The sequence below is a fragment of the Fukomys damarensis genome, unplaced genomic scaffold (assembly GCF_012274545.1).
Source record: "Fukomys damarensis isolate Sample0158 unplaced genomic scaffold, DMR_v1.0_HiC HiC_scaffold_4, whole genome shotgun sequence".
Lineage (NCBI taxonomy): Eukaryota > Metazoa > Chordata > Mammalia > Rodentia > Bathyergidae > Fukomys > Fukomys damarensis.
In genome coordinates, this window is record NW_022900916.1 from 30,858,509 (window position 1) to 30,883,737 (window position 25,229).

General features: G+C 40.1%; 1 protein-coding gene across 1 annotated transcript in view; it reads left to right on the forward strand.

Annotated features, from left to right (window-relative positions):
- Positions 1 to 1,536: 1,536 nt before the first annotated feature.
- Positions 1,537 to 25,229, forward strand: part of Wipf3 (WAS/WASL interacting protein family member 3) — a 65,082-nt gene continuing 41,389 nt past the window's right edge. Inside the window, exons 1-2 of the mRNA XM_010628364.3 lie at positions 1,537 to 1,677; positions 8,637 to 8,784. Coding sequence (XP_010626666.1) covers positions 8,695 to 8,784 — 90 coding nt within the window. The 5' untranslated portion in view covers positions 1,537 to 1,677; positions 8,637 to 8,694. The remainder of the gene's footprint in view (positions 1,678 to 8,636; positions 8,785 to 25,229) is intronic.

The following is a 25,229-nucleotide window of genomic DNA, read 5'->3' on the forward strand; positions in this document are numbered from 1 at the left end:
GAAGCCAATATTTCCTCTTTTTACCCTTGGGGACCACACATACAGTGATTTTTATGTCTCTCAGCCTTAATTTAAATACCTGAATCAGTGATAAATATTATCAATGTCTCCATTTTTCCTTTCTGCAAATACTGTTCAAATATTATAATGAAGTCAATGAATGAGCTGAGAGCAGATTTGCATTTCAATAAGAGTCTTTTAAAAGGAAACCGATTTATGAGCTCTTTGTGGGCTTGACATAGTGGGTTTTGTATTAAAGTGTGGTTAAGGTGTGTCTTCGTTTTAGAAATTACGCAGACAAGTCCACATGAATCCTTTATGCACTTCACCTGATAACTAAATATAATTCCAGATAGGGCTGAGCCTTTTCGGGAGTTGGTATATGGGCTCAGGGGTCAGAAGTTCTACTTGTCACATGTGTGAGAGGGCCATGGGCCTCCGCCAGTTTCTCTTTCACATCAATTCCAAGTACCATCTGCCATTTTCATGGACTCAGCCTGCTGAAAGTAAGTGAATCTGCAAAAAAGTGAGATTTTTTTTTTCCCCTACAACATACAACTTCTGACTGTCTGAGACAGAGTTCTTACCATTTTAGGTGTTCTACCTAGCACAGGACCCTTGAGCAGATATACATATCCCTTGCTGGTAAAATTATTCCCAAAGATTCTGCTTCTTTGGGCCTGGGGCAGAGGCTGTGTTTTTCTTATAAGCTTTCACATTGGAGAGATTCCCAAAGTATGTTCTCCAGAGCAACAGTTTTGAGGGAAGGATCTTGTTATAAATGCAGACTCCAGGTCCCAACCCAACCTGAATCCAGTGAGTTGGAACCTGCTTTTATCCTGGCTGTTCATCCTCTATCAGGGCTTGGTAAACATTGCTCCCAGGAGCTCTACGAAGGCTCCCTAAGGAAATCTGAGATGCTTTTAGGCAGATTAAACAATAAACATTTTTATTTGGATAATTACTGTGTTTATTATTATTTTCCATTTATGGCAAGTGGTGGTGATTTACTGTTATAGTAAAGAATTAAAGTCAGGTATTATTTTTCAAAATAAAGTTATTTACTTTAAAACCATGGGTTGATTTATAATAAATGAATATAAGTTCAGATAGCATGTGGCTATATATAAAAACTATAAAAGTTGTTTGTATATAAAAGAGTTACTTTGGCATGGTGCTTACGTGACTGGCATCTGGAGCTAGACCTCGGGGTTTAATACCAGCTCTTCCACTAATTGTGTGACTTAGGGTAAGTTTCTTAGCCTGTGTGTCAATTTCCTCCTCTGAAGAATGCAGATAACCATCATGTCTATTTCATTAGATGTTGTGGTGTTTAAATGAATTACTGTGCAAAAAGCTCTCAGAACAGTGTATATCCCATAGTAAGAGCTGTGTCAGAACCAAATTGTTTCACTATTATTTAAGACAGGAATGCTCAGGGACTTTTGTTTCCTCTACCTTGTTCCCACCTCATTCAAGCCAACATACCCAACCTCCCATCAGAGGCTGTGGACTTCCAAGTTCTTACACCGTGGAGGACAGTGAGAGCGACCATCTCCACGTGACCATGGGAGGAATGGCAGGCTGTGACTGAAGGTCTCCTCACTAAATCACGAGAGAAAATGACAGCAGAGAGTGAGGGCTCCACGACAGTTTCCGCTATCACCTGGAGAAAAGGTTTAAAAATTATTATTATTGTATTTATCGTTTTGGGAGCCTTACCACATGTATTTTGAGAATGTGGACTTCGTTTGCACATGGCTCAAGAGTTCAGGGTTGTGCTTTCCTGGCTGCAGGGCACCTTTGATAGTTTAGTGCAAATGCCTGATCTTTAGATGTGGCAGGACCCTGCTGAGACTTGTGAGCTAAGGACTGCCTCACGGGGTGCATTTGCCTCCCTTAGTTCAGAGGTGGGACCTCTGTTCTTTTCCCCGATTTCATAGATGCCAAAACAAGGAACTTAGAGGCACCATACCAACACATAAAAAGTTAAAATACACAGGGAATCTTAGTTCAAATGTATTTTTAGACCCAACCAAAAATGCTTTTGTCAAATAGTAGCTGCAGCCCTTCTTGTTTATACGGGTTTTTTTTTTTAATAAGCACATGTTCTCTTTGTGAACAGCTGTAATCTGACAAGCTACCCTTGGGATGGGGGGAAATTCATAAACGTTTTGATGAGAGTAAAATTGTTCACCATGCGATATTTCTTTCTGAGTCAAAGCTCAGTTGATATAGAGAATATTACTCTTTATATGAGGAAGCTAGGAAACCCAGTCCACATGTATTGCTGGGCAGAGGAGGAAGGGAAAGAAGGGTATCGGAGGGTGGCCAGAAGGAGAGTTCATTTCCTACATCAAAGGGGTGCCTTGCCCGTCAAACCAGAATGGCTCCTGTTAAAGAGGTCAAACTGTGGCAATCTATTCTTTTGATCCACTGGACTTTAAAAGATACTTTTCAAGTTACAGTGAGCCTTCGTATCCATGGGTTCTCTGTCCACTGATTTAACCAAATATGGATTAAAATACTTTGGGGGGAAAAAAGTACATCTGTACTAAATATATAAATACAGGCTTTTTTCTCTTGTCCTTCATTCCTAAACAATACAGTGAGATAACTATGTAAGTGTGGCACATTATATTAGGTATTCTAAGTAAGCTAAAGATGACTTAGAGCAGTGGTGGTGGGCTACAGCAGGCAGGCCGTTTTTGTCATTGAAAGCTCTGACTTAGAGTATAAGGGAGAATGGTGTAGGTTATCTGAAATTACTATGCCATTTTATGAAAAGGATTGAACATCTGAGGATTTTGATCAATCTGAAAGTGTCCTGGAGCCCAACCCCATGGATACCTAAGGACGACTATACTTACCATAATTGTATTAAAATTGGGTTTCATGCAAAAGCCTAGATATGCACCTTTGTGGGGATAGGGAGGTTCTGGCCAATACTGGGCTTACACTCCCGTGAAGTGTCAGTGAGCCAGAGCTGCAAAGGGACCTCTCTGCTCTTAGCCTTGTTCCCACTGCACGGTTTCATCCGTTATCTACCCCATCTGAGTTAAGGGTCGAAGCCTGTTTTCTCCCTGCAAGAGTTGTAGGGAAAAAGAGCTCCTGACCTCTGGCTGGCTTATACTGTGAGGAATTCCTCAAGCACAAGAAAGTGTCTAAGCGATGTTAGTGACCACAGCCAAGACTCATGTCTGTCCCTACCCGAGGAAGGAGAACTTGGGGAATCGCTGAGCGTCATTTAAACCCCGGAGTGTTCTCAGCCTTCTCCCCTTTTCTCCAGCACGTGCAGAGCCCCTCAGGCAGCATTCATTCTCCCACTCCGGTCTCTCCTTGTATTATCTCACCCCTGATAACTAAAACAGACCCCACACCCACCTGCTGGCCTATTGAAAATGCAGTCGCTCTACCCAGTGTTTATTTGTTGTGCCTTTCCCTCAAGATTGAAATGATGATGGCATTCCTCACCAGTCCCTACTTTTCTTGGGGCATTTACCCTACTCCTCCATTTATCATAGTTATTTGTGGAGGTGACACTAAAAGAGCTTCCTGCACCACGTGTCTGCTATGTGTCAGTCAGTATTGTGGTCTTTACTTAAGGCTAACAGTAAACCAAGAATGATGCAGTCTAGCTCCTATTTTTCAAATAAAGAAAATGAGACCCACTGAGGTTAAGTGGGTTGACCAAGATTGTGCATCAGAGTGAAGGGCAGAAGAGTCACTCAGCTCTGTCTGATTCTAAGGGCAGCACGGGCTCTGAATTCAGCATCTCCTACGGAAGCACCCCGTTGGTTCTCTTTCCCTTATCCCTCTCTCTGGTGGCGTTTGAATACCTAAAGTGCATTTCAATGCTGCTTCTCAGCTCTTTCACAAGTCAGGAGGCAGTATAAAAGCTTTTGAGAGACTGGATTTTTAAAAAACTCTTAAACATTTGAAATATAGTTCAGAATAAAATAGCATTTTTAAGTGGGTCGCCAGAGAATACAAAGGATCAAAGAGCTCATGGTACAGCCTGTGACTTCCTAGAGCTCTGTATTCTCAACTGTCAGATTTTAACAAATACTTCTCTAGATAATTGCTTAATTATTATATCTGTCAAGAAAAAGCCTTTACAGCCATCAAGTTCCACATATAAAAATATCCCTTAGTCCCAGACTTTGAAAAAGCACTCTCGCGGTGATTGCAGTGAGGCAGATCCCAGTGGTACCTAATCATTCTCAGATTCCTCGGAGAAAACTAGATGGAGGACAGGAGCACACAGGGGGAAGGAAGTGGAAGGATTGTTCTCACCTTTGTGGGATCCCTTTCAATTCACAGTTTCAAAAATACTTTTAGATCTTTGCAAAATGGAAGCAGAGAAGTATTACAACCTGAATTGTACCCATTTGATAAAGCAATGAAGTGCAAGAGAAATTAGGTTTTGGATCAGAAAGGCCAGGGCTTTCAACTTAGCTTTGATGCTGTCTCTGAAATTTAGTAGAAACTGCATAAGCTGAGACACAATTTGGTTGTCTGTTGCATGGAAATACCAGCATCCACCCATAAGACTGATGAGAGTATTAAACAAAACAATGCATTAAAAGTCCCTAATTGTCTGCTGAGCATATACTGGACTTCCAAAAAGTTACACAGCTGATCCTCATTACTTGGTTTCTGTATTTGCAAACTTTCCTACTTGCTAAAATGTATGTGTAACTCCAAAATCAATATTCTTGGTGGTGTTGTGGTCATTCATAGACATTCAGAAAGTGGTAAAAAATAAAACTGTCACCCACCATGCACATTCCCAGTTGAGGTGGAACTAGCAGACAAAAACTGCCTGCTTTTTTTCAGCTCTCATACCAGAAAGAAGTGTCCCTTCTCACAGCTTATTTAGTACCTCCTATTTTGAATGTTTGTGCTTTTGCTGCTCAAGGGACCCTCTGGCCTAGTACTGCAGCATTGCTTTGTTTCTCAGCCAAAGAAAGCCCTATGTGTGAGTAGAAAATATGTGTGTTAGACAACCTTTGACCATACGTGGGTCACAGTGCTGTTGGCCAGGAAATCTGTTATTCTGTTCATGCCCACTACAAATGGAGTAATACCCACCAACATTCGTGAGAGAGATCTATCATTAGTCTCCAGATTCAAATGCTAACCCCCTTCAGAAACAGCTTCACAGATATACTCAGAAATAAGTTTCCACCAGCTACCTAGAATTTTATTTTATTTTATGCAGGAGGGAGTACCTGGCAGCCATTGTGGGAGCATGTGGAATCCTTCAGTCCATTCAAGTTGACACATAAAATTAACCCTGACATGACAATTTTATAGAATATAGCTATAATAACTAATAATAATTGACTGTACTTTGTTTAGTTCCTGTATTAAATATGGTAAGCATTTTTGGCTATAGCAAATTAACTCTAAAATCTCCATTGCTTAGCACAGCAGAAATGTATTTTTTATGTATATAAAGTCTCAAGTGTTTGGCAAGTGAAATTACAAAAGATGTGTCAGAAACCCGTATTCCTTTCATCATGTAGTTTTGACAGAACATAGGACTATTGCTTTCCAGCCAATGGACAGTGAAATAGAGGAATCATGGGTAGAAGTTCTCTTTGAGCCAGCCCAGAAGAAGAGCATATCATTTCTGCCTTCATTCTATTGGCCAGAGCTCAGTCACATCCTTACACCTTCTTGCAAGGGAATACTGGGAAGTAAAATCAAACTGCATGCTGAGGATCTCATGAATAACCCTGCCAAAATTTTCTTAAAGGTATTTTCCTACAGTCATTTTTCCTTAGGTAAATGGTAAAACTCTTAGGTGAGTAGCATTTCAGTTTTTTTAAGTTACTCTTCCAAACCCTTTCCAACTCTTCATCCGGGAAAGTGAGACTGTTTCCTCTCATGTGTCACCGTTAAAAGATGAGGTCCTTACATAATGACACCACTCTGTATTCTCTTGTTCTATTAATACTTCAGCCAGCCCTGCTGTAAATTTTTGACTGAAAATATTTTTGTCACCTCATACAAGATTATATAAAGAATATGCCCCATACCTTCTATGAAAGAAAGTGTCAAAATACAAATAGCTGCTAATTTATGCTTGTTCCAGTTAAACTGTGGACTCGTATCCAAATTTGTTTTAGCATTCAGGATGCTAGCTGTGTTGGACCTCATGTCATCTTATATATTAGATTGTGAATAAAATAACATTGACACTACTGGGAGCAGCATCTACTAAACTCTGAAATAACTGCTTGATTTTTCTGTGGTTTTATGCTGAAGGCTCTGAAGAGTATTTTTCTTTCTTTCTGCTCTTGTCTTAATATCAGAGAAAGAGGCAATAGCAGTGATTTTAAGGCTTCTTTTTTTCAGGGGGATACTTTATAAGAAAAGTAAGGTCTTGTTCAATGACCCGCTCACATAGATCCATGGAACTCTTAGAAAAATTGTAATAGACTCTTTTCCCAAATATGTTGCTCTGACATGTATATTTTATACCACTGGCAATTTTAGAAAATTCTTAATACTACTGAAAAGAGGCTAGTACCATAGGCTCCAGCTCTGCAATACCTGAGCATAGACCCCCAAAAATTCAAGGTGGCTGTAGTGGCACATGCCTCTAATCCCACTATTCAGAGAGACTGAGGCAGAAGGATCATCAGTTCAAGCTTAGTCTGGGCAACTTAGTAAGGCCCACTATCAAAATAAATTAACAAAGCTGGGAATGTAGCTCAGTTTGAAAACGTTGCTTTCAATCCCCATTACCACAAATGAAAGAAAATGACCATGAAAGAAAGTATGAGAGAATGAAAGAAAGAGGGTGGGGGGAGAAAAAAAAAGAAAAGAAAGGAATTTGAAATCAAGGTCTAAAAGAGACATTTGTACCCCGGTGTTCATAGCAGCATTTTTCACAATACCCAAAAACTGGAAGCAACCCAAGTATCCATGAGCAGATGGCTAAATAAAATGAGGTATTAACACATAAAGGAAAAAATCAGAAATTAGTACATGCTACGATGTGAATACACAGAAAATGTGTGACATGAACTAAGGCAGGCTCAGCCAAATATTGATTGGGTGGTTCCCTATACATAAGTAAATTATGTAGAACAGACAAATTAATAGGTACAGAAACTAGAATAGAGATTACCAGGTGCTTGAGGATGGGGACATTGTAGTTATTGTAGTTTCTGTTTGGGTTGATGAAAAGTTCCTGGGAGTGGGTAGTGGTTGTGGTTGCATAACATTATAAATGCACTTGGTACAACTGAATGGTATACTTTAAATAGTTAAATGTTTTGCCACAACAATTAAAATCACATTGGAAAAACTCTTGACTTTGAGCCTTTAAGCCTGGGTTCCAACCAGAGCTACCAGTTACTAAGTGTGTAAGACTGGTCAAAAACCTCGTGTCTCTGCGTGGCCTTTTGCTTGCCTATAAACGTGGGCTATTGCTACTGACCTTAGAAGAGCATTGCTATAAAAATTAATGTGTTATTTTGTCACATGATTGCCACAATGTAAAAATGTAAAAGAAATAACATGTAAGCAAATTCCAGTGGAATATATTAAGAATAAAGAATTATGATGCATAATACTGTTTTTCTACTTCTGTAGAGGTAACAGTATTTCATGAAAGAACACAAATGTCATTGTCCCTCTGAGGCGGGACAGCGGGATAAGTCTTGTCCGGCCCTCCAGAGACAACAGAAACACAAAGTCACTCCTGCTTACATCTGATGTTTATTGCAGCCTCTACTTAAATTGTTTTTAGGGTCCCGTGTGGGTTTTCCTGATTCTTGTGGACTTTCTTTAATACAGATTTTCAGTTCTTCCAATGTATCCTGATACAGGTCCTAAGACACACATCAGCAACCATACACACGCACATGCACACACATGCACACAAGCACAACACATGTTCGGCAGAGAGTTACCACATTTACCTGGAATTCAAAAATCCCACAATATTAACTCCCTGAAACAAAGCCAAATTTGCTGAATCTTGCCCAAAAGACCTCTAGAGAAAATACCAGATAGACTGTGCAGATGAGAGATGACATGACCTACCCAGAGGCCTGTGCAGAAACCACGACACAGAGACAATAAGAAAAGTCAGAGTTGACAGGAGAGAAGGGGGCAGAAAAATGACTAATACCCCTGTGAGCCTCACCCAAGGCTAGCATCATGAGTAATGCTGAGTCTGTGACAATCAGAAAAGGTTAAATTTCATTCCGTTTCTTCTCTTCTGGTCTAGAAGATGGGTGGGTGTCTATGCAGAACACATTGAAAATAATAAAACTACAGGTTCAAGGATAATGATACAGAATTCAGTTATCTGCAAAACTCATTGTACGATAAGGTGCGGCGATTTACACATCCTATTTATACTAAGACACAAATAGCTAAATTCTATCAGCTTTATCACCTAAGTTTCGCTAGAATCTGGCTACTTTTATCTGTCTCCAATACTTAGCCCTAGACCAGCTTCACCGTGAACATCCTGTGAGCGAGTGAATGAGTGAACTAATGAACAAGTGCAAGAAGGACCCTATCTGCAGTATGTATGTCTGCAAACCATGTGTTTCCTGTGAGTGAATAAAGACAGGCAAATTTAAAACTCTCTCTTCTTCTTTTTTCAGAGTGGAAACGACTCTCTTGGGACCATTTATTAGCAAGAGGACACCAACACTGTGACACATGCCGGTGCCGCCGCCACCACCACCTCCTTTGCCTCCACCTCCTCCCCCTCTGGGGGCTCCTCCCCCGCCCCCTCCATTAGCACCCCCGGTAAGATCTGTTTTTTTCTGTCCGTGTGAAGCATAAACTCATTGGATGTACTGGAGCAGAGAGTTTTCCGTGTTTTCTCTGTGGCAGCATCAGAGTCTGATTTCAAACCAGCCTGGCCCAGCTGTGTCTCTCCCCTACTCCCTGGCAGCTCTATCCTCCACCTCAACAGCCTGCTGATGTCTCCCTCACTTCCCCTCTGAATCCTGCTGCTGGGTGCAGGCTTTCTGATTCCTCTCAGTGACTTTTCATCTTGCTCGACACCTCACGAGGGAGACTATGCCAAAGCGCACAGCTGATGAGGCATTAAGAAGTCAAATTCCAGTGTGTCACTTGAAGGACAGTAATGATAACTTGGCCTCAGTCCCCTGGGTCTAGGTTTAACCCAGTTTGGTCCCCTGTGAAATGCCACAGTGAAATATAAATCTCTGGCTGAAGCTTCTCTGACTACACAAGACTGAGTTGAGTCCTGTCCATTTGTGCTGCCCGTTGGAGGCTGTTAGCTTCATAGCTGGGTTTGGGTTGAGGAAGAACGCTGAGAGGGCAGACGTTTTGTTTACAGGTAGGACTATCAACCTTGACTCGCTGACATTTGGGACCAGATCATCCTTGTGAGAAGACTGTCATTGGTGTTTTAGGATGCTGAGCAAGGTAGATGGCCTCCACCTACTACATGCCAGTAACACCAATGGTGGCCGTAAAGATGTCCCAAGGCATGGCCAAATGTTCCCTAGTGGGGGATAAACTATAGAGAAAGAATGGGAACATATGGTGGAGTTTCTTTGCTGAATTTGACCTCAGAAAGTCAAATTCACAATCATCAGAAGGAAATAATTAGTGAAGGAAACACATGAAATTATCACATGGATCTTTAACAGACTTGCACTGAAAGTGCAATTTATAATAATTTCAAGTAAAATGCTACAGAATGAATAGACGGGAAAAATAAACTTGTCAAAACCCACGTTATGAGAGATGTGGGGAGATAGTATCGTTTAAATGTTGCTGTGACACACAAATATCCGGGCGTAACAAATGATGAGCAGGTCTTCCTGAGGAGAGTTCTCTGACAGAAAACAATGAGCCCGTGTGTAGTACCGTGTTCCCATGGTAATGGGGTTGAGGTTTTTTGGTTTGTTGGTGTGTGTGATCCTGCAGCTTAAGCCCAGGGCCTTTGCACTGAACTACATCCCTAGCCCCCCTCTTTTTTTTTTTTTTTCATTTTTAAATTTTGAGACAGGCTCATTAAATTACTAAGTTGTCCATGCTAGGTTCTATCTTGTGATCTTCCTGCCTCAGCTTCCCAGAGAGCTGGGATTGCAAGCTTTTGTCACCACCCACAGCTAGGTTGTTTTTGTTTTTAGTTTAAGAATTTAACCATGAAGAAACCAGAAAGAATTTATACAATGGTGTGCACAACAATGCTCTTTATACTAGTGAAAATTAAGTGTATTGTACTATACTATTAATTAAAATTGCATTATATCATGTTAATTAAAAATTATGTCTATGGTGATTATGAAAAAGTAAATATGAAATCATAAATTAACAGCATACATTTGTGTATAGCAAAACCAGCTACATGTAACTAACACATAAATAGTGAAGATCAAAAAAGAATTTGATAATGCCAATAATAAAATTTAATATTTTATCGTGGAGTTCTTTTTCCTTGAGGATGCTAAAATTCAAAGTAGTTCTAAATTTGTTAATATTTTTCATTACCTCCCTCATGGTTTTTCTATCTGTCTCATAGAGGAACAAGTTAATTGTGAAAATATGAATAACCATGCAAATTTCAATTTGCTTTTGTAAATGTCTTTTTCTCAACCTAAGAAAATATTTACAATATGTATTTAAGATAAAGAATTAATGTATTTAAGATAAAGAATTAATGTCCTTAGTGTATAAAGAGCTCTTACAGGTCAATACATAAAGGGTGAGTAGAAGGACTGGCACAGCATATGGTCAAGAGGAAGAACAAACATTTTGGCCTTACTACAGTTGAGCAAATGCAACTGAGTAAACCACAGGTTGAAATTCTATAACCCAAAAATCTGAAACCTAAAATGTTCCAAAGTCCAAAACATCTCAAGCCTCAAGTCAGTGTTCAAAATTTTCAGATATTGGGTTATTTTGGATTTCATATTTTTTAATTAGGGATACACAACCAGTAAAGTATATGTAAATATTTCAAAATCTGCAAAATCTAAACTCTGAAACTCTGCTCCCAGCATTTCAGTTAAGGGATGCTCAGCCTATAATGAGAAACAATTTTCATTTATTAGTTTGTTAATGATACATTCTGAAGTTTGACTAAACTGTGAGGAATCAGGCTCTTATAACTCTTACTTAGTGGAAAAATTATTATAATTCCCTAAGACACCATTTGTCGATATAGACCAAATCCTCTAGAAAATCAATATGACCCAGGATCATTTCAAAACGTTTTTCTTTGAGTACCTAATTGTAGATGTCTATAAATATATAGCTACAGAATATTAATAGAAACATTACTTATAATAGCAACCAAAACAGAAAGAAACTAAATCCTCTAAACATTTAAGTGCAGAAGTAATTATATAATTCACAAAATGGCATATTAGACAGCCATTCAAAATCATTTCCAATTTATTTTGTAACTTCCAATGTGTAATTGTTCTAGGCAGGAACTTATCCATGGAAGCTTAAATTACTGAGCGAAAAGTTGTTGGGAAAGATAATATTCTCTAAACAATCCTAAATTCATATGGAATCAGAAGAGTTCAAAAATAGCCAAAGCAAACTTGAGTAACAGGAGCAAAGCAACACAATCCTGGATTTCAAATTATATTACAAAGCTATAGGGATAAAAAACAGCATGTTACTAGGACAAAAAGAGACATGTGGATCAGTGGAACAGAATACAGGATGCAGAAACAACTCCAGTCACATTCAGTTAACTGATCTTTCACAAAGGGACCAGAAACATACACTGAAGGAAAGATAGCCTCTTTAATAAATGGTGCTGGGAAAACTGGCTATCCACACTCAGAAAATCAAAGCTAGATCCGTATCTCTCATCATACACTAAACTGAAATTAAAAATAGATCAAATGTCTAAATGTTCAAACAAACACATTATCTGCTGGAAGATAAAATAGGTAAAACTCTTAAAGACATAGACATAGGCAAGAACTTTCAGAACATAACCCCGTTGCGTGAGAAATAATATCAGGGATCAATAAATGGAATCACATAAAATTAAAAAGCTGTTCCAGCACCTACCTTGCAAGCACAAGGTCCTGAGTTCAATCCTCAGTACCACAAAAAAATAAATAAATAAAAATTAAACTATATTAAATGAAAAAGCTTATGCACAGCAAAGAGAATAACCAACAGAGTGAAGAGACAACTTACATAATGGAAAAAAATTGCCAGCTACTCCTCAGACAGAATATAAAGATATCAAAAAAAGTAGCCCTCTAAAATAAAAGACCCAGTAAAAAAATGAACAACTGAAATGAACAGACGCTTCTCAGAAAAAGTACAAATGGCCAATAAATACATGAAAAAATGTTCAGCTTCTTTGGCCATTAGAAAAACTGAAAATTAGAACAGTAGTAAGAAAGGCTAGTGTCAAGAAACCAAAATGTAACAAGTGCTGGTGAGGCTGCAAGGGAAAAAGAACCTTTGTACATCGTTGGTGAGAATGAAAACTAGTATAACCATTATGGAGAGCAGTATGGAAAATCCTTGAAAAAGTGAAAATAGAAATCGTATTTGATCTAGTTCTCCCCCTTCTGGATTTCTTCCCAAAGGAGATAAAGATGTCATAGTAAAGTGATATATACATAGCCGTAGCCATGTTTATAGCAGCACAATTTCTAATTACTAAATCTTAGAAGTGGCCTCTGTCCAACAACCGATGAATGGATAGAGAAAATGTGGAATTTATATACAAAAGAGCACACTTTACTACAAAGAAGAATAAACTCGGAAAAATGGATGCACCTGAGACCATAATGTTAAGTGAAATAAATCAGTCACACAAGCTGAAATGTTGCATGGTTTATTAAATGATAAACCCAAAATATAAAGAGCAAAATAAAAGATGAATAATAGAAACAGGAAGATAGATCTTTTTCAAGAGGTGGAGAAGGGAAGGGAAGGGGATGAAAAAGTTTACATGTACCAAATTCCTCTAAGGAATGTAATTATTAGGCAGAGGAAACACACACTTATAAAAAATAGAAACTGGTAAAAAAGAGAAAGAACATTCTCTGTACCCTAATCATCACTCACAGATTAATTCTTCTGTGGGGAAAGGTACAGATTGCTTCTAATTACACGGGTGAGAAAGTCCCTTACAAGAGATCAGACTCAGAATCTCCTGTAATGCACAACCTTACACCACAAGTCCTTTTGCTATGATGCAGTGAGAAGTTCATAGCATCACCATATAACAATCTGCCCAAATAACCCTGCCCTTCATTCGTCACCAGCAATCGGGGTCCTTGTTGCACGTACATGAGATCTTGTTCCTCCTCCTCTCTTTGCTTCTCAGGGACTTCCCACCCACTCTTCACTATGGCCCACTCGACCCTAAATGGTGGGGCCCCTGCCCTCTCCTGGGAACCTCCATTCTCAGAGCTCTTCCTTCTTCTTTCTACCCTGAAGTCTCTTCCCCCAGAAGTCACCTCCTCCTACCCTCCACTGGCTTCAATACATACTTTAAAAACCCTCCTTTTGGGCAGTGACCTGCCTTCAATTTTCTGTTGGTTTGTTGGTTTGGGTGGGTGGGTGATTGGTTGGTTGGGGTTTTTTGGTTTGGGGGGTTTTTGGCCTGGGGTCTACATTTGATGTTTTGTGCTCTCTTATGTCCCTCCCTCTTGTTGGGCTTGCAATAGGCACTTAGCTCATTGAATGAATAAGTAAATATCTGTATTAAAAGGTTGAGAAAAAGAGTTAAGGTTTCTCAGGGACAGTGTGCAGCACACTAAATATCTGTGCTGTTGAATTATTTCAGTGGTGTAGGACCACTGCAATGGCATTTCGCTGTTACAGAGGAGAGAGATTGCACTCAACTTAGAATACAGCCTGAGCAAGTGGGAATTTGCAGCCAACAAGCAAAGAGTAGGGGTCAGTGGATGGAAAATTGGTAAGAGGGAACATCAGGAGCAAGAGAAATTGAGGCTAAACTGACCTCACTGGGTTCTCCTGTAACATGGGCCAGAAGAATGCAACATTTCCTAGGGGACGATGAAGGTTAAAGACGGGGTCAGATGTAGTGGATGGTCAGATATTGAGGGTTCAGGGAGGGAGCAGTAGTGCTGAACTGACTTGGCAAGTCTCTTGGGAACGTTGCAAGGAAGTACACAGATAGGTCTATGAGAAGGTTTGGACGACAGACTAAAACTTTTATCAAGCAGAAAGTCTTTGTCGGTGGAAAGATTTCTCTCTCCTTTCTTCATTTCCTCTTTCCTGCCTCCATCCCCTGCTCATCTCTTACACTTATCTTTACTTTTTTCTCAGAAGGTAGGAAAAAAGTAGGAAGAAGAGCAGAGGAGGCTGGCAAAGCTTTGGAGCAAGTTTTCACTAAGACAAAAGCACCAACGTCCTTGTTTTCTCTCCTTTGCCTGTTGCTTGCTTCTCTCTTTTCAGATTTACTCCTTTGTGTCATCCCTTTAAAATCCCGTTACGATATCAAAATGGGTTCCCTTATAATGAAATTATTGCCATTGCTTTGTTTACAAGGTGTAAGTTTTTAAGATTTGATTTTTTAAATGAAGCATGTTTATTTAGCTTTCATTTTCAAATGTTTTTGTGGCTCTCTCTCCCTCTCTCTCTCTCTCTCTGTCTCTCTCTGTCTCTCTCTCTGTCTCTCTCTCTGTCTCGTGCCTCTGTGTGTGTGTGTGTGTGTGTGTGTGTGTGTGTGAGTGTGAGACCAAGAACTGAACCTAGAGAGCACTGAGTTACACCTCCCGCCCTTTTATTAAATTTTTATTTTGGGACAACACAAGTTTGCTAGGTTTCCCAGCTGGCCTCAAACGTGTGATCATTCTCCCAAGCTAGAATTACAAGCATGCACTACCACACCTGGCTCTCAAACATTCTTTGACCCCCTCATGTCCAAGTGCCCTTGGACCTAGTGTCCATGGTAAGTGAATATATTCCTTGAAGGCCTCTGAGTTGTTTTCTCCTCATATTCCCATAGGATGAGTGGTGGACTATACCCAAAGGGAACAAATCTACATGTCACTGACCAGCTGATAAATTTTGCAGCTGGGTTGCCCAGGCAGGGCCTGACAGTAGGGCTCATGGCCACAGCATGTGTGTTTATTTATAAATAGATTTGTTGGTTTTGTGGCATTGTGTTTTAATGTTGCCATTCAAGCTGAAACAATCTCAGAATTAAACAGTTGTCCTGGGCCTTATAATTTCATCTACAAAGGGAAGCTGGCTTGGTGATTGTCATGGGTAAGCCAGGTCCTAATGCTGCAAACCAGCCCCTGGCTCTGTGCCTGGGTCCTTTGTATACCTTCGATGAAAGAATTTATTCAAGATACATAGGTGGTCCTGCAGAACTATAGGTAGAGTTTATTGTAAAGCAGATGAAGAGAGATTTAGGTTTTCAGCAAGAAGGTACCAGGTAGGGTATATTTTTTGCACACAAGAGCTATTCCTGGGGTTTAGTCAATTATGGTGACAAATAAGACATCTTTTTATATACACAAGAGTCATCTCTGAGGTTTAGGAAAGCTATGATGATTATGATGCTTATCAACCTTTTTTTCTTAGAGGTTACTTTGGAATTACAAAATGTCTTACTTGTTCTTTTCAGAAGGTCGGTTTCCCTTAGAGACCTTAATCATGTAAAAAATTGAGGAAAGAAAAAAAAAGGAAGAAATCTAGGAAAGAAATAAATTTACACATGAAAGAAAAAGTTATAATCTAAATCAGATGTCAGATGATAGATGCAGAAAAAGCATTTGACAAAATTCAACACCCATTCATGATAAAAACCCTGCAAAAAATTGAAATTGATGGTTTATATCTCAACTTAATAAAGGCTAGCTATGAAAAACCAACAGCCAACATCATATTAAATGGCCAAAAACTGAAAACCTTCACATTAAAATCAGGAACAAGACAAGGATGCCCATTATCACCACTTCTCTTCAATATAGTTCTGGAAACATTAGCCATAGCAATTAGACAAGAGAAGGAAATTAAATCAATAAAGATAGGAAAGGAAGAAGTGAAGATCCAAAAAACTCCACCAAAAGACTTCTAGACTTAATTGACACTTTTAGCAGAGTAGAAAGTAGGAAAGTTTTTAAGCTCCCTCTCTGATATCATTGGTCCAGAGGCCATGGCAACCTTGAATGCCTTGTTTTGGAAATAGACAGCCAGGTGGCCAGGTATTGGAATGAATGCACACAGTGGATATAAACTTAAAATGTCATTATGTCCTGCAGTCATTTGGGGTCTAAGACCTAACAAGTGATTACAAATGTATTATACCCTGTATATATATAACTGCATATTACACTGTATTCTGGAAAAGGTAATTCGCATGTGCACTGATGCATTTGAAATAATGAGACTTAAACATTCTTAAATACTGTCACTCTCATAAATTCTCCTGACACTAATACTTTTATTGGTGTCACTGTGAGGGATTGGAGACATTTATCCATGATCACTACTGGACAATAGAATAAGGAAAGCCTTGTGCATTATGTCACACAATTAGAATGGTATTAAATTGGCATTTGGTCTCTACTTACCAGTCTGTGAAACACTACCTTTGTCAAGTAATTTTGAAAACTTGATTCTTCTCTTCTTTGTCAGTTTTCACCAGGAGCAGTAAGGACACTTTAGTGAAAACCAAGCCATCTTTGCAACAGATTTCCTGTCTGTAAGAAAGAGAGGTGTGTCGGGACCTGCCACTCATACTTCCAAAGGGCCATTCAGGACTGCATTTGAATATGTTTCTTCTTTCACAGCTGTGAGGAGGGCAGGGTGGCAGGGACAAAAAGGAAAGGGTTTATGGTGGTGTGCAGGACACAGGGATTGAGTACTGATAATGCCTGGGACTGGCAGGAAAAGCCTGATTGTGCTTGTGAAAGGCCTTTATCCAGCAGGAGCCCTGGAGCCAGAGCCACTCCCGTCCGTGCAGCCTCTGAGTTGAGGCCCCAGCAAGAAGGGGACCTGTGATACAATGCCAGAAAGTGACCCTTGGATGTGGCTCATTTCTGGAGCAATGAACTTTTATCCCTGATCCCTGAAAGTTTACACTCAGATCTTCTGGCTCTTTGCCTTTGAAATTATTTGAAATCCCATCATAGGGACCAGGGATTTAGCTCAGTGGTTCCACCGCCTGCCTCGCAAACACAAGGACCCAAGTTCAATCCCTGGTACCAAAAAAATAAAAAATTCCACCACAACTAGTGAGTCCTAGAAAACTGCTATAGAGAGCTGTTCCTCCCCTCCTGGGGTTTGTCTCTTCAGCTGCACAAGGCTGTGATTAGAAGGGACACCATGACTTGAATTCGGGAGTCTTTGGGACCATGTACCACTTCCCTTGCTAACTGCTCTTACCTTCTCCACCTTTCTCATCATAAAAGGAAAAGCAAAAACAAAAGAAAACAATTGTTCAAGCTCTGGTTGTGTCTAACAAGTAGATATGCAGCCCTGAACCGGCAAAAGAGGCTGCAGCAAGACTGGAGGCACTGACCCACAGGGAGGTGCACATCCCTGCACAGAGTGGCACCAGCCTGCAGGTCATGTTTCTTAGAATGCTGCCTGAAAGGACAGGTCCACAAAGTGAGGAAAGCAGGGTGTGAGTAGGTAGTAGGTCCCAACTGCATAATAGAAAGCATGTTCACTCATGTGAGCCTTGATGAAGACTGTAAGGACCCAAGCCACAGATCTCACCAGAGTGTCCAGGAGGGGTGTCGGGTAATGTATATTTTCTTTATTGTGTGATTCTGCATTTTCTTAAATACCTACATGGAATATTTTTACTTTTATAATTAGATTTTTAAAAGAAAAGGAGATGAATGATAATTTGCAAACTGGCTGAATTGGACTTTATTATAATAATGATGTGTACTAATGATAGTACACATCTCCTGAACAGCTCTTGTGCAGAGGTATTGTGCTAAGCTTGCAACTTGAAGTTACCTAAATCCGTATTTATAATCCAGTGAGGTCAGCACTGCTAGTGACATTGTACAGCTGAGAGAACTGAAGCACAGAGAGGGCATTAGCACGCTCAGTGTCACACAGCCAATAAGTGGTAGAGGCTAGATTCCTCCCCCGGCTCTCTGACTGTGCAACCTGTGTTCTGTGCCCTCCAGCCTTCAAATATGGAAGAGGAAGTGACTCACCCAGGGGCACACAGCAGTGAACAGAGCAGGGGTATGTTTGAACTCTGGCAGAAAGGCCAGATGTAAACTCAATGGATGTTCAGTCTACTGGGATTTTCAGGAAGCAGCTCCCAGGGATTGCTTCTGCCTTTTGAATCTAAAGCCCAGAAGTCAATGAACTTCACTCCCCCAACCCTGGAAGAAGTTTCCAAATTTCTTTCCTGCATCCCTAAACTGCTCCTAAGACGGTGCTTTTCTTTTCTTTCTTTCTTTTTTATTTTTTTCCTATTTTTGTTTCTATTTGGCTTCATCATTTTTCCCACTTGCTTTTTTATTTTTACCTTTAAACAGGAAAAAAAAAACAAAAACCACACTGCAAGTTATGCTGTAAGTAAAACCCAGAGCTTAGCAGCAGAGTATCAGCATTAAAGAAGTGGGCACAGTGCAAAGGAACTGAGTTATATCTTGTCATTAGCGTATAGCTGCCTGGAGATGAGCTGAGGGAGAGTATCTGAGGCCAGGATTCCTAGGCACACCATTGGGGGGGGGGCGACAGTAAATGCCACTTACGCCCTGGGACAGCAGACTGTGACCTTCACCTTGACCAAGCCATCATGCCAGTTTCCTGGGGTTTGGCTGCACAGAAATCCTGAGCCTCTGCCTTAGAAGAATTTAGAACCCAAATCCAGAGGAACTCAGGTTTCTTGTCATGCACCACTGCTCACTTGTGGAAATGTTGGGTATAGAATTAGATTCTGATTCCCAGGCAAGAAACTTGAATAATATATTGCTCTTCATTAAGTATTTCCCGCCTCTAAATTCCTTGTCTCATCTTTAAAAATTCTTCTTGTACCCGGAATTAGTCACCTTTTATCTTCTAAGTTCACTTCTCTAATCATTTGCGCTCCCTCCTGAACAGACAAGAGCTGGGGGAGGATTGAGAGAGGGTCTTGGGGCCAGTAGATGCAGAACAGCTAGTGCACAACTCAGAGACGGAGGGTCTGTGCATAAGTCAGTGCCTGGTACATAGCAGATACTTAGCATCAGTACCTGCCAGTACCTGAAAGAAAGTGTAGTTTTATCAGAAATAATAATTTAGGGCCAGCAACAATTAAATATTTGGATATTATTTGAAAAGCCATAAAATATCCTTTGGGTCAATCTTCCCCATTCCAATTTACTACTGTTTCCTAAGAAAACAAACCTGTATCTTTGCTTCATAAAAATATTTAAAAACTCATAGCAAGTACACTGTGTGACTGTTTTGTAAGTGGTATCAATAGATTTCTGTTTTCATAAGACTTGTTCACAGCAGAGGAATTAGAATATGTTTGCCAGAAGGGTAGGGGAAAGGTAATAAGGAAAAAGAAAAAAATAGGAGAAAATGAAAAAATGGAAACAAAGTGTTTGTAAATGGGGAGGGGAGGAGGGGGCAAAGGGAGGGCAGGGACAAGGGGAAAAATGAGAGCCAAGACCTGTCATGTAGAGGTACAAGATCCCAATGATGAATGTAACTGTACTGTATACCTAAAATGCACCAATAAACTCAATGAGAAAAAAAAAAGAATATGCTTTCCATTTGGTGAGAACAGGATTCCACCTGTCCCACACAGAGTAATTAAAACCCATTTTGGATCCTGCAGCTCTCCACTCAGCACTCATTGTACTTAGCTGCCAATAGGGATCATGTAATGATGCAGCTTTGTGTATTAAAAACAAAAGCACAGGTTTTAGAGATATGTAGACTGGAAACTGCATTCATGATGTGCTATTCCTAGCAATTTTATAACAAATAAGTTGACAACTCCAGAGCCTCAGTTTCCTCATCTGTTAGTGAGAGTAATAATGGCCACTTCCTAGAGTACATATGCCCTAGCACAGAAGCTTAATGGAGGGAGGAATTTTTGTCTCTCTTGCTCACAAGGCAACTTCAGTACTTTGGGCAGTGCCTGGCACATAGTGACATTTGGTAAAATATGCAGAATAAATGAGTTATGGGGTTTGTGAGACTCCACTAAGATAACAGTAGCAGCTGTTTTTTATCAGATGCTTGCTTAGTAAATGATATTGGTACCTACTATTCAGAGATCAGAACACAGCTGGGAAAATCTTGAAGTGACATGTTCAAGTCAAAGGTCCTTGTGGTCAGTGCAAGGCAACAGATCAAACGCTAGAAGTCAAGATAAGGTTGAGAGCCTGAGTTGTCCACAGGGAGAAAGCAGGCCAGAAATCTGAAAATAGTCCAAAAACAAAAGGACAGAATTACCACTTTTTTGTGGGATTCCTCACCCACTGTGCCAGAACCTGTTTCCTGCAGGCAGATTCTGAGTTACTGGTTTGCCTTTTGTTCTTACTACTGAGTTGAGGGAAGTGGGGTGCACAGGTGTAGCAGTTGGTACCTGGAACCAGTCACATCAGAGCCACATGGATTGTCCCTACCGGGGCATGGAGATCTGGAGGCGTCCTTCAGCATCTACGCCAGTGAAATGGTAGCATCGTTCAGATATTTTAAGCATTTGGAGAAGGCTTTGTTTTCTCAGCTGCTGTTTCATTTGTCATTTGACAAGCAGCTTCAGTATTAGAGGACCAAGAGGCTGCAGAAGAGAAGGACACATGTTTTCCTAGGAGGTTTGACTGAGACACCTGCGAGAACCTAGATTGCCTGGCTCTGAGCCTCTCTGTAAAGCAGAGAATAAAGTTCACTGGGTTTTGTGGCAGCTCTGGGAAGTGAAGTTCAAATGTCTTGGCTCGGTCTTTCTCTACACAAGCCAAATATTCATATAAAAACTCTAATGGCTGGGGAAATCTAGACTTAGATGGGATTTTTTATGATTGGATAATATAAGAAAATTATAGTTAATTTTATGGTTAATATTGTGTATTTAATGATAACGTTATATTTTGAGTTCTTTTCTTTTATAATAAACATTGAATTATTTGTGTAAGATATACAGCTTTTGAATATGTTTTTAGTAACAGGGATTGGGAGGGGGAAAGTGCATTGGAATAGAGATGGCAGATTGTCTGGGAGCTCATAATTGTTGAAGTTGGACGATAGTACCATTTGTATATAGTAACAACTTTCCAAACTAAAAAAGAACTTTAGTGACACCAGCAAACTTTCATTTAATGCAAAATACAGATAATTTTGAAGAACCAGAGAGTAATGTATCATGCTTTCACTGATTCACAGGGGCTTTTGAGATCTAATATTATATGGCTTTTAATTTTACAAAATAAGAGCTATGTTGACACAGATTGTCCACTTGAAATTCTGTATATTTCCATGATTTACTTCCTCTTCCCCTTTCCATACACCCTAAATCTGGCTTCTGTTTTTCTAAGGATTAATGTTAAGGCCTTTTAGCTCTCCTCCCTACTGCTGAAATGTCATCTGTATCTACTGAGCTGATAAAGGACATGGTTTGGGGTTTTCCTCTGAAGGAGAAGGGATTCGAGCAACACAAGAAGTAGTGTCGGTCTCACCACATAATCTCCCTTCCCTGACACAATTCCTCAAATAAACCTTGAGAACAAGTGAACACCAGATAACCGTGTTTTGTGAAACTGTTGCATTTGCTGTTCCCTACCTCGGTCCAAGGACATCTGGCATTACTTGGTGTTTTCTCCTCAGACAAAGCACAGAGGACATAGGAATAATTATTAAAGCAAGACTCCCAGTCAGCAATTCTTCTTAACGACAAGGTCACAGAATATGGAGGAATTCTCACCTTCTGTGTTCTCTCATTTCTAACTTGTGAATGAGAAAGCAACTTTGAGGAAAAAGACCTCTGGATATAGAGATAACCAGCAAAGTTTGTTATGGCTTAAATGTGTGTGTGTGTGTGTGTGTGTGTGTATGTACACATGAGATATATATATATATATATATATATATGTATATGTATATGTGACGTGCATATATCATAGATCTCATGAATTATATATAATATATGTATATATCTGTATATATGTGCATATATATTTTATATATAATTGAATGTATACAGTGTAATTACATATCGCATCTAATTCATTTTTTTAAGGGAACACAAAAAAGTCATTAAAAGAAAAAGCAGTCCTTGATTGTTCTTGTAAAGAGTCTTAGCATAGATCTATTTACATCCTATAACAGAAACACATCAGGTTGATAGAGTTTTCTGGGAAATGAAATCTATAATAGTGTTTAATAATTAAGATCAAAGCATCGTTAGAGAAATGTTTCGTATGTTTCTCTGAGATTTTTTCCTCATTTTCCATCCCACTAATTTTTTGGACACATGCAAACTCACATATCAGTTCCTCTTTTTTTGTTGTTTTTTTTTTTTGGTGATTGCTCTTATAGCCCAACCTCCTCTTTCCTTTTTTATTTAATCTTACTGAGTTTATTGGTACTTTTAAAGTATACAGTACAGTTACATTCGTCACTGGGATCTTGTACCTTTACATGACAAATCTTGGTTCTCATTTCTTCCCATTACCCCTGCCCTCCCTTCACCCCCTCCACCCTTCCCTATTTACAAAGACTTTGTTTCCATTTTTTTCCTTTTCTCATAGTTTTTCTTGTCACTTCTTTCCTTTCCCCTGCCCTTCCCTCTTCCCCTACACCTTTAGTCTTTTTCTTCCTATTTCACTTTGTCAGTTATACAATTTGGATCTTATTTTATTTACACTTTTAGTTTTTCACACCAGAGAAACGATTCAGCATTTACACATGTGAATCTTATAAATAAGGATTTTTTTTTTTTTTTTTTTGGTACTGGGGATTGAACTCAGGCCCTTGCTCTTGTGAGGCAGGCAGCAGAACCAGTGAGCCAAATGCCAAATCCCTGGCCCTCCTCCTTTTTAACCCAGGATTTTCAGGTGAATCACCCTTCCTGACTCACTTGGGAAAGTCAGGGCTGCTTCTCCTCGCCAGGGCCGTCCATCCCCTCCCTACCACTGAGCTATGTCCAAAGTGAATAACAAATCTCCATTAGAGACAGTGCAAGCCCTCTGCATTCTGTCCCCTGCACCTTATTGCCTCCTGGGCTGCAGCTGAGTATAGAGATGCCTGGGTACAGGGATTCCTTGACAGTGCTTCCTATGTGGGACCTTTGCTGCCTGGTGGGCCCCCTTCCTTTTAAGTGGCTAAAATTTTTGAGCTGGACTGCATGTGTTCCTATCCTGTATGTTGAGTGGCTTTGATTGTCCAAATTACTTATATAGTCTGTGCTTCAGTTTTGTCCTCTATCAAAATGCTTTCTATTTCTTTATGGCTGATTAAAAGACAATATGAATTAACACATGTAAAGTGCTCAGCCAAGAGTTAAGGACTGTTAAGAGTTCACTGATCAGGATGTTTTGGATAATTTGAATACTCTTTTCTCTTTTATTCTATTCCCTATTTCTTTTCCCTCTTTTCCCTATTTATTTTATTTTATTCCCTTTTATTTATTTGTATTTATTATTCCCTTTCATTATTTATTACATTTATCCTGGCTTTGAAGATTAATGTGCATACACTGTAAAGCAAAGACTCACATTTCATCGCAGCCTGCATGTCTGATGGGCATACTGCCAAGTGTAAACACCGTTACACTTGAGCTGATTTGTTTACCACTTGTCTTTGCCACACATTGCTGGATTCCCTGAGAAAGGAGCTGGTGCCTGCCTTCCCTGTCCTAGCACCTATAGTGGGACTCAGTGAGGTGCCAATCCTTGGGAGCCTCTCAGGAAATACCTGTTCCCTGACTGAAAGCATCCTTCCCTTGGGTTTGCTGGTGACAACATAGCTCGTGTTATGAGGCCAAACCACTCGCTCCAGTGGCGTAGGCCTAAAAAGAATGTAAAAGATTTCACCCAAGTTGTTCTCTTCCCAGAATTTTCTCTGTATTTATAGAACCCTATTCTGAGGCCCTCAAAAAGTTGTCAGCTGTGGTTCAATTCTTTAATCTTGAGTGAGATGAAATTGGAAGCTAAAATATGGCCTGTGGCATTCCCACATGTGCTAGTACCACCTACTACTAATTTTGATGGCAGTGTTTTATTATAGATAACTCTAAATGGTAGGAGGGGAACTAAATTTAACATCTGTCTGCCCTTGGCACACCCTTTAAGATGGATCAGTGCCAAATTGAGGGGTTGTGTTTTACAGATGGGAAATTCAGACCCACGGCAGTGTTCACATGACCTTGTGGCAGAACTGACCTGGGTCAAAACTGCTTGTTCACAATATTGAGTTCTTTTTGGTGAATGTCAGGACACCCTGTACTGGCAACCTCACTATTGTGTTGCACACCCGAGGGTTATGGGCTGAAGGCGTGTCCGTGGCCACTGCCAAACCCACATGCTAAGGTCCTAATCCTTGGAACTAAATTTGGAGATAAGATCTTTAAAGAGGTACCTAAAGTAAAACAAGGCCATTGGGGCAGGCCCTAATCTACTAAAACCGGTGTCCTTGTAAGAAAAGGAGATTAGAACACAGCCTCACACAGAGGGAAGACCCTGTGGGACCAGAGAGAAGATAGCTATCCACAAGCCCAGAGGAGAGAGAGGCTTCAGTAGGAGCAAACCTAGCTGACACTTTGACATTGGGCTTCTAGTCTCCAGCACAGTGAAAAAATAAATCCCTGCTGTTGAAGCCACCCAGTCTGCAGTGCTGTGTCATGGCAGCCTGAACAGCCACAGCACAGCACCTTTATGTGCTGTATGCACAGTGACCACCCTCTGCCTCCATCTTCTCAGCACAGCCCCACCTTCCGCACCCTCAGCTGCCTCTACCAAACCTGAGGAAAGGCCAAGGGGGGAGGGGGCTGCATTTCTAGAAGGTTTCGAGCATCCCCGGACACCTTGTATCTTCACACCTCTGCTGCCATGTTGTCACAACCCCAAGTTTTTGTGCTGTTTTGCTGGGCTTGTCTTATATTACTGTTTGGGAAAATACAGAATCTCTGATGAGAAGGAGGCTTTTGACTCTAAAATCTAGTTGGGGCCTTTGCTTCTAACGACATTAATGCTGAGTATGTTACAACAGTAATGCATTTCAGAATCAATGGCCAGATAACTGCTATTTCTAGAAGCTTATACAGGCAGCTGTGTCGATTCCTTGCA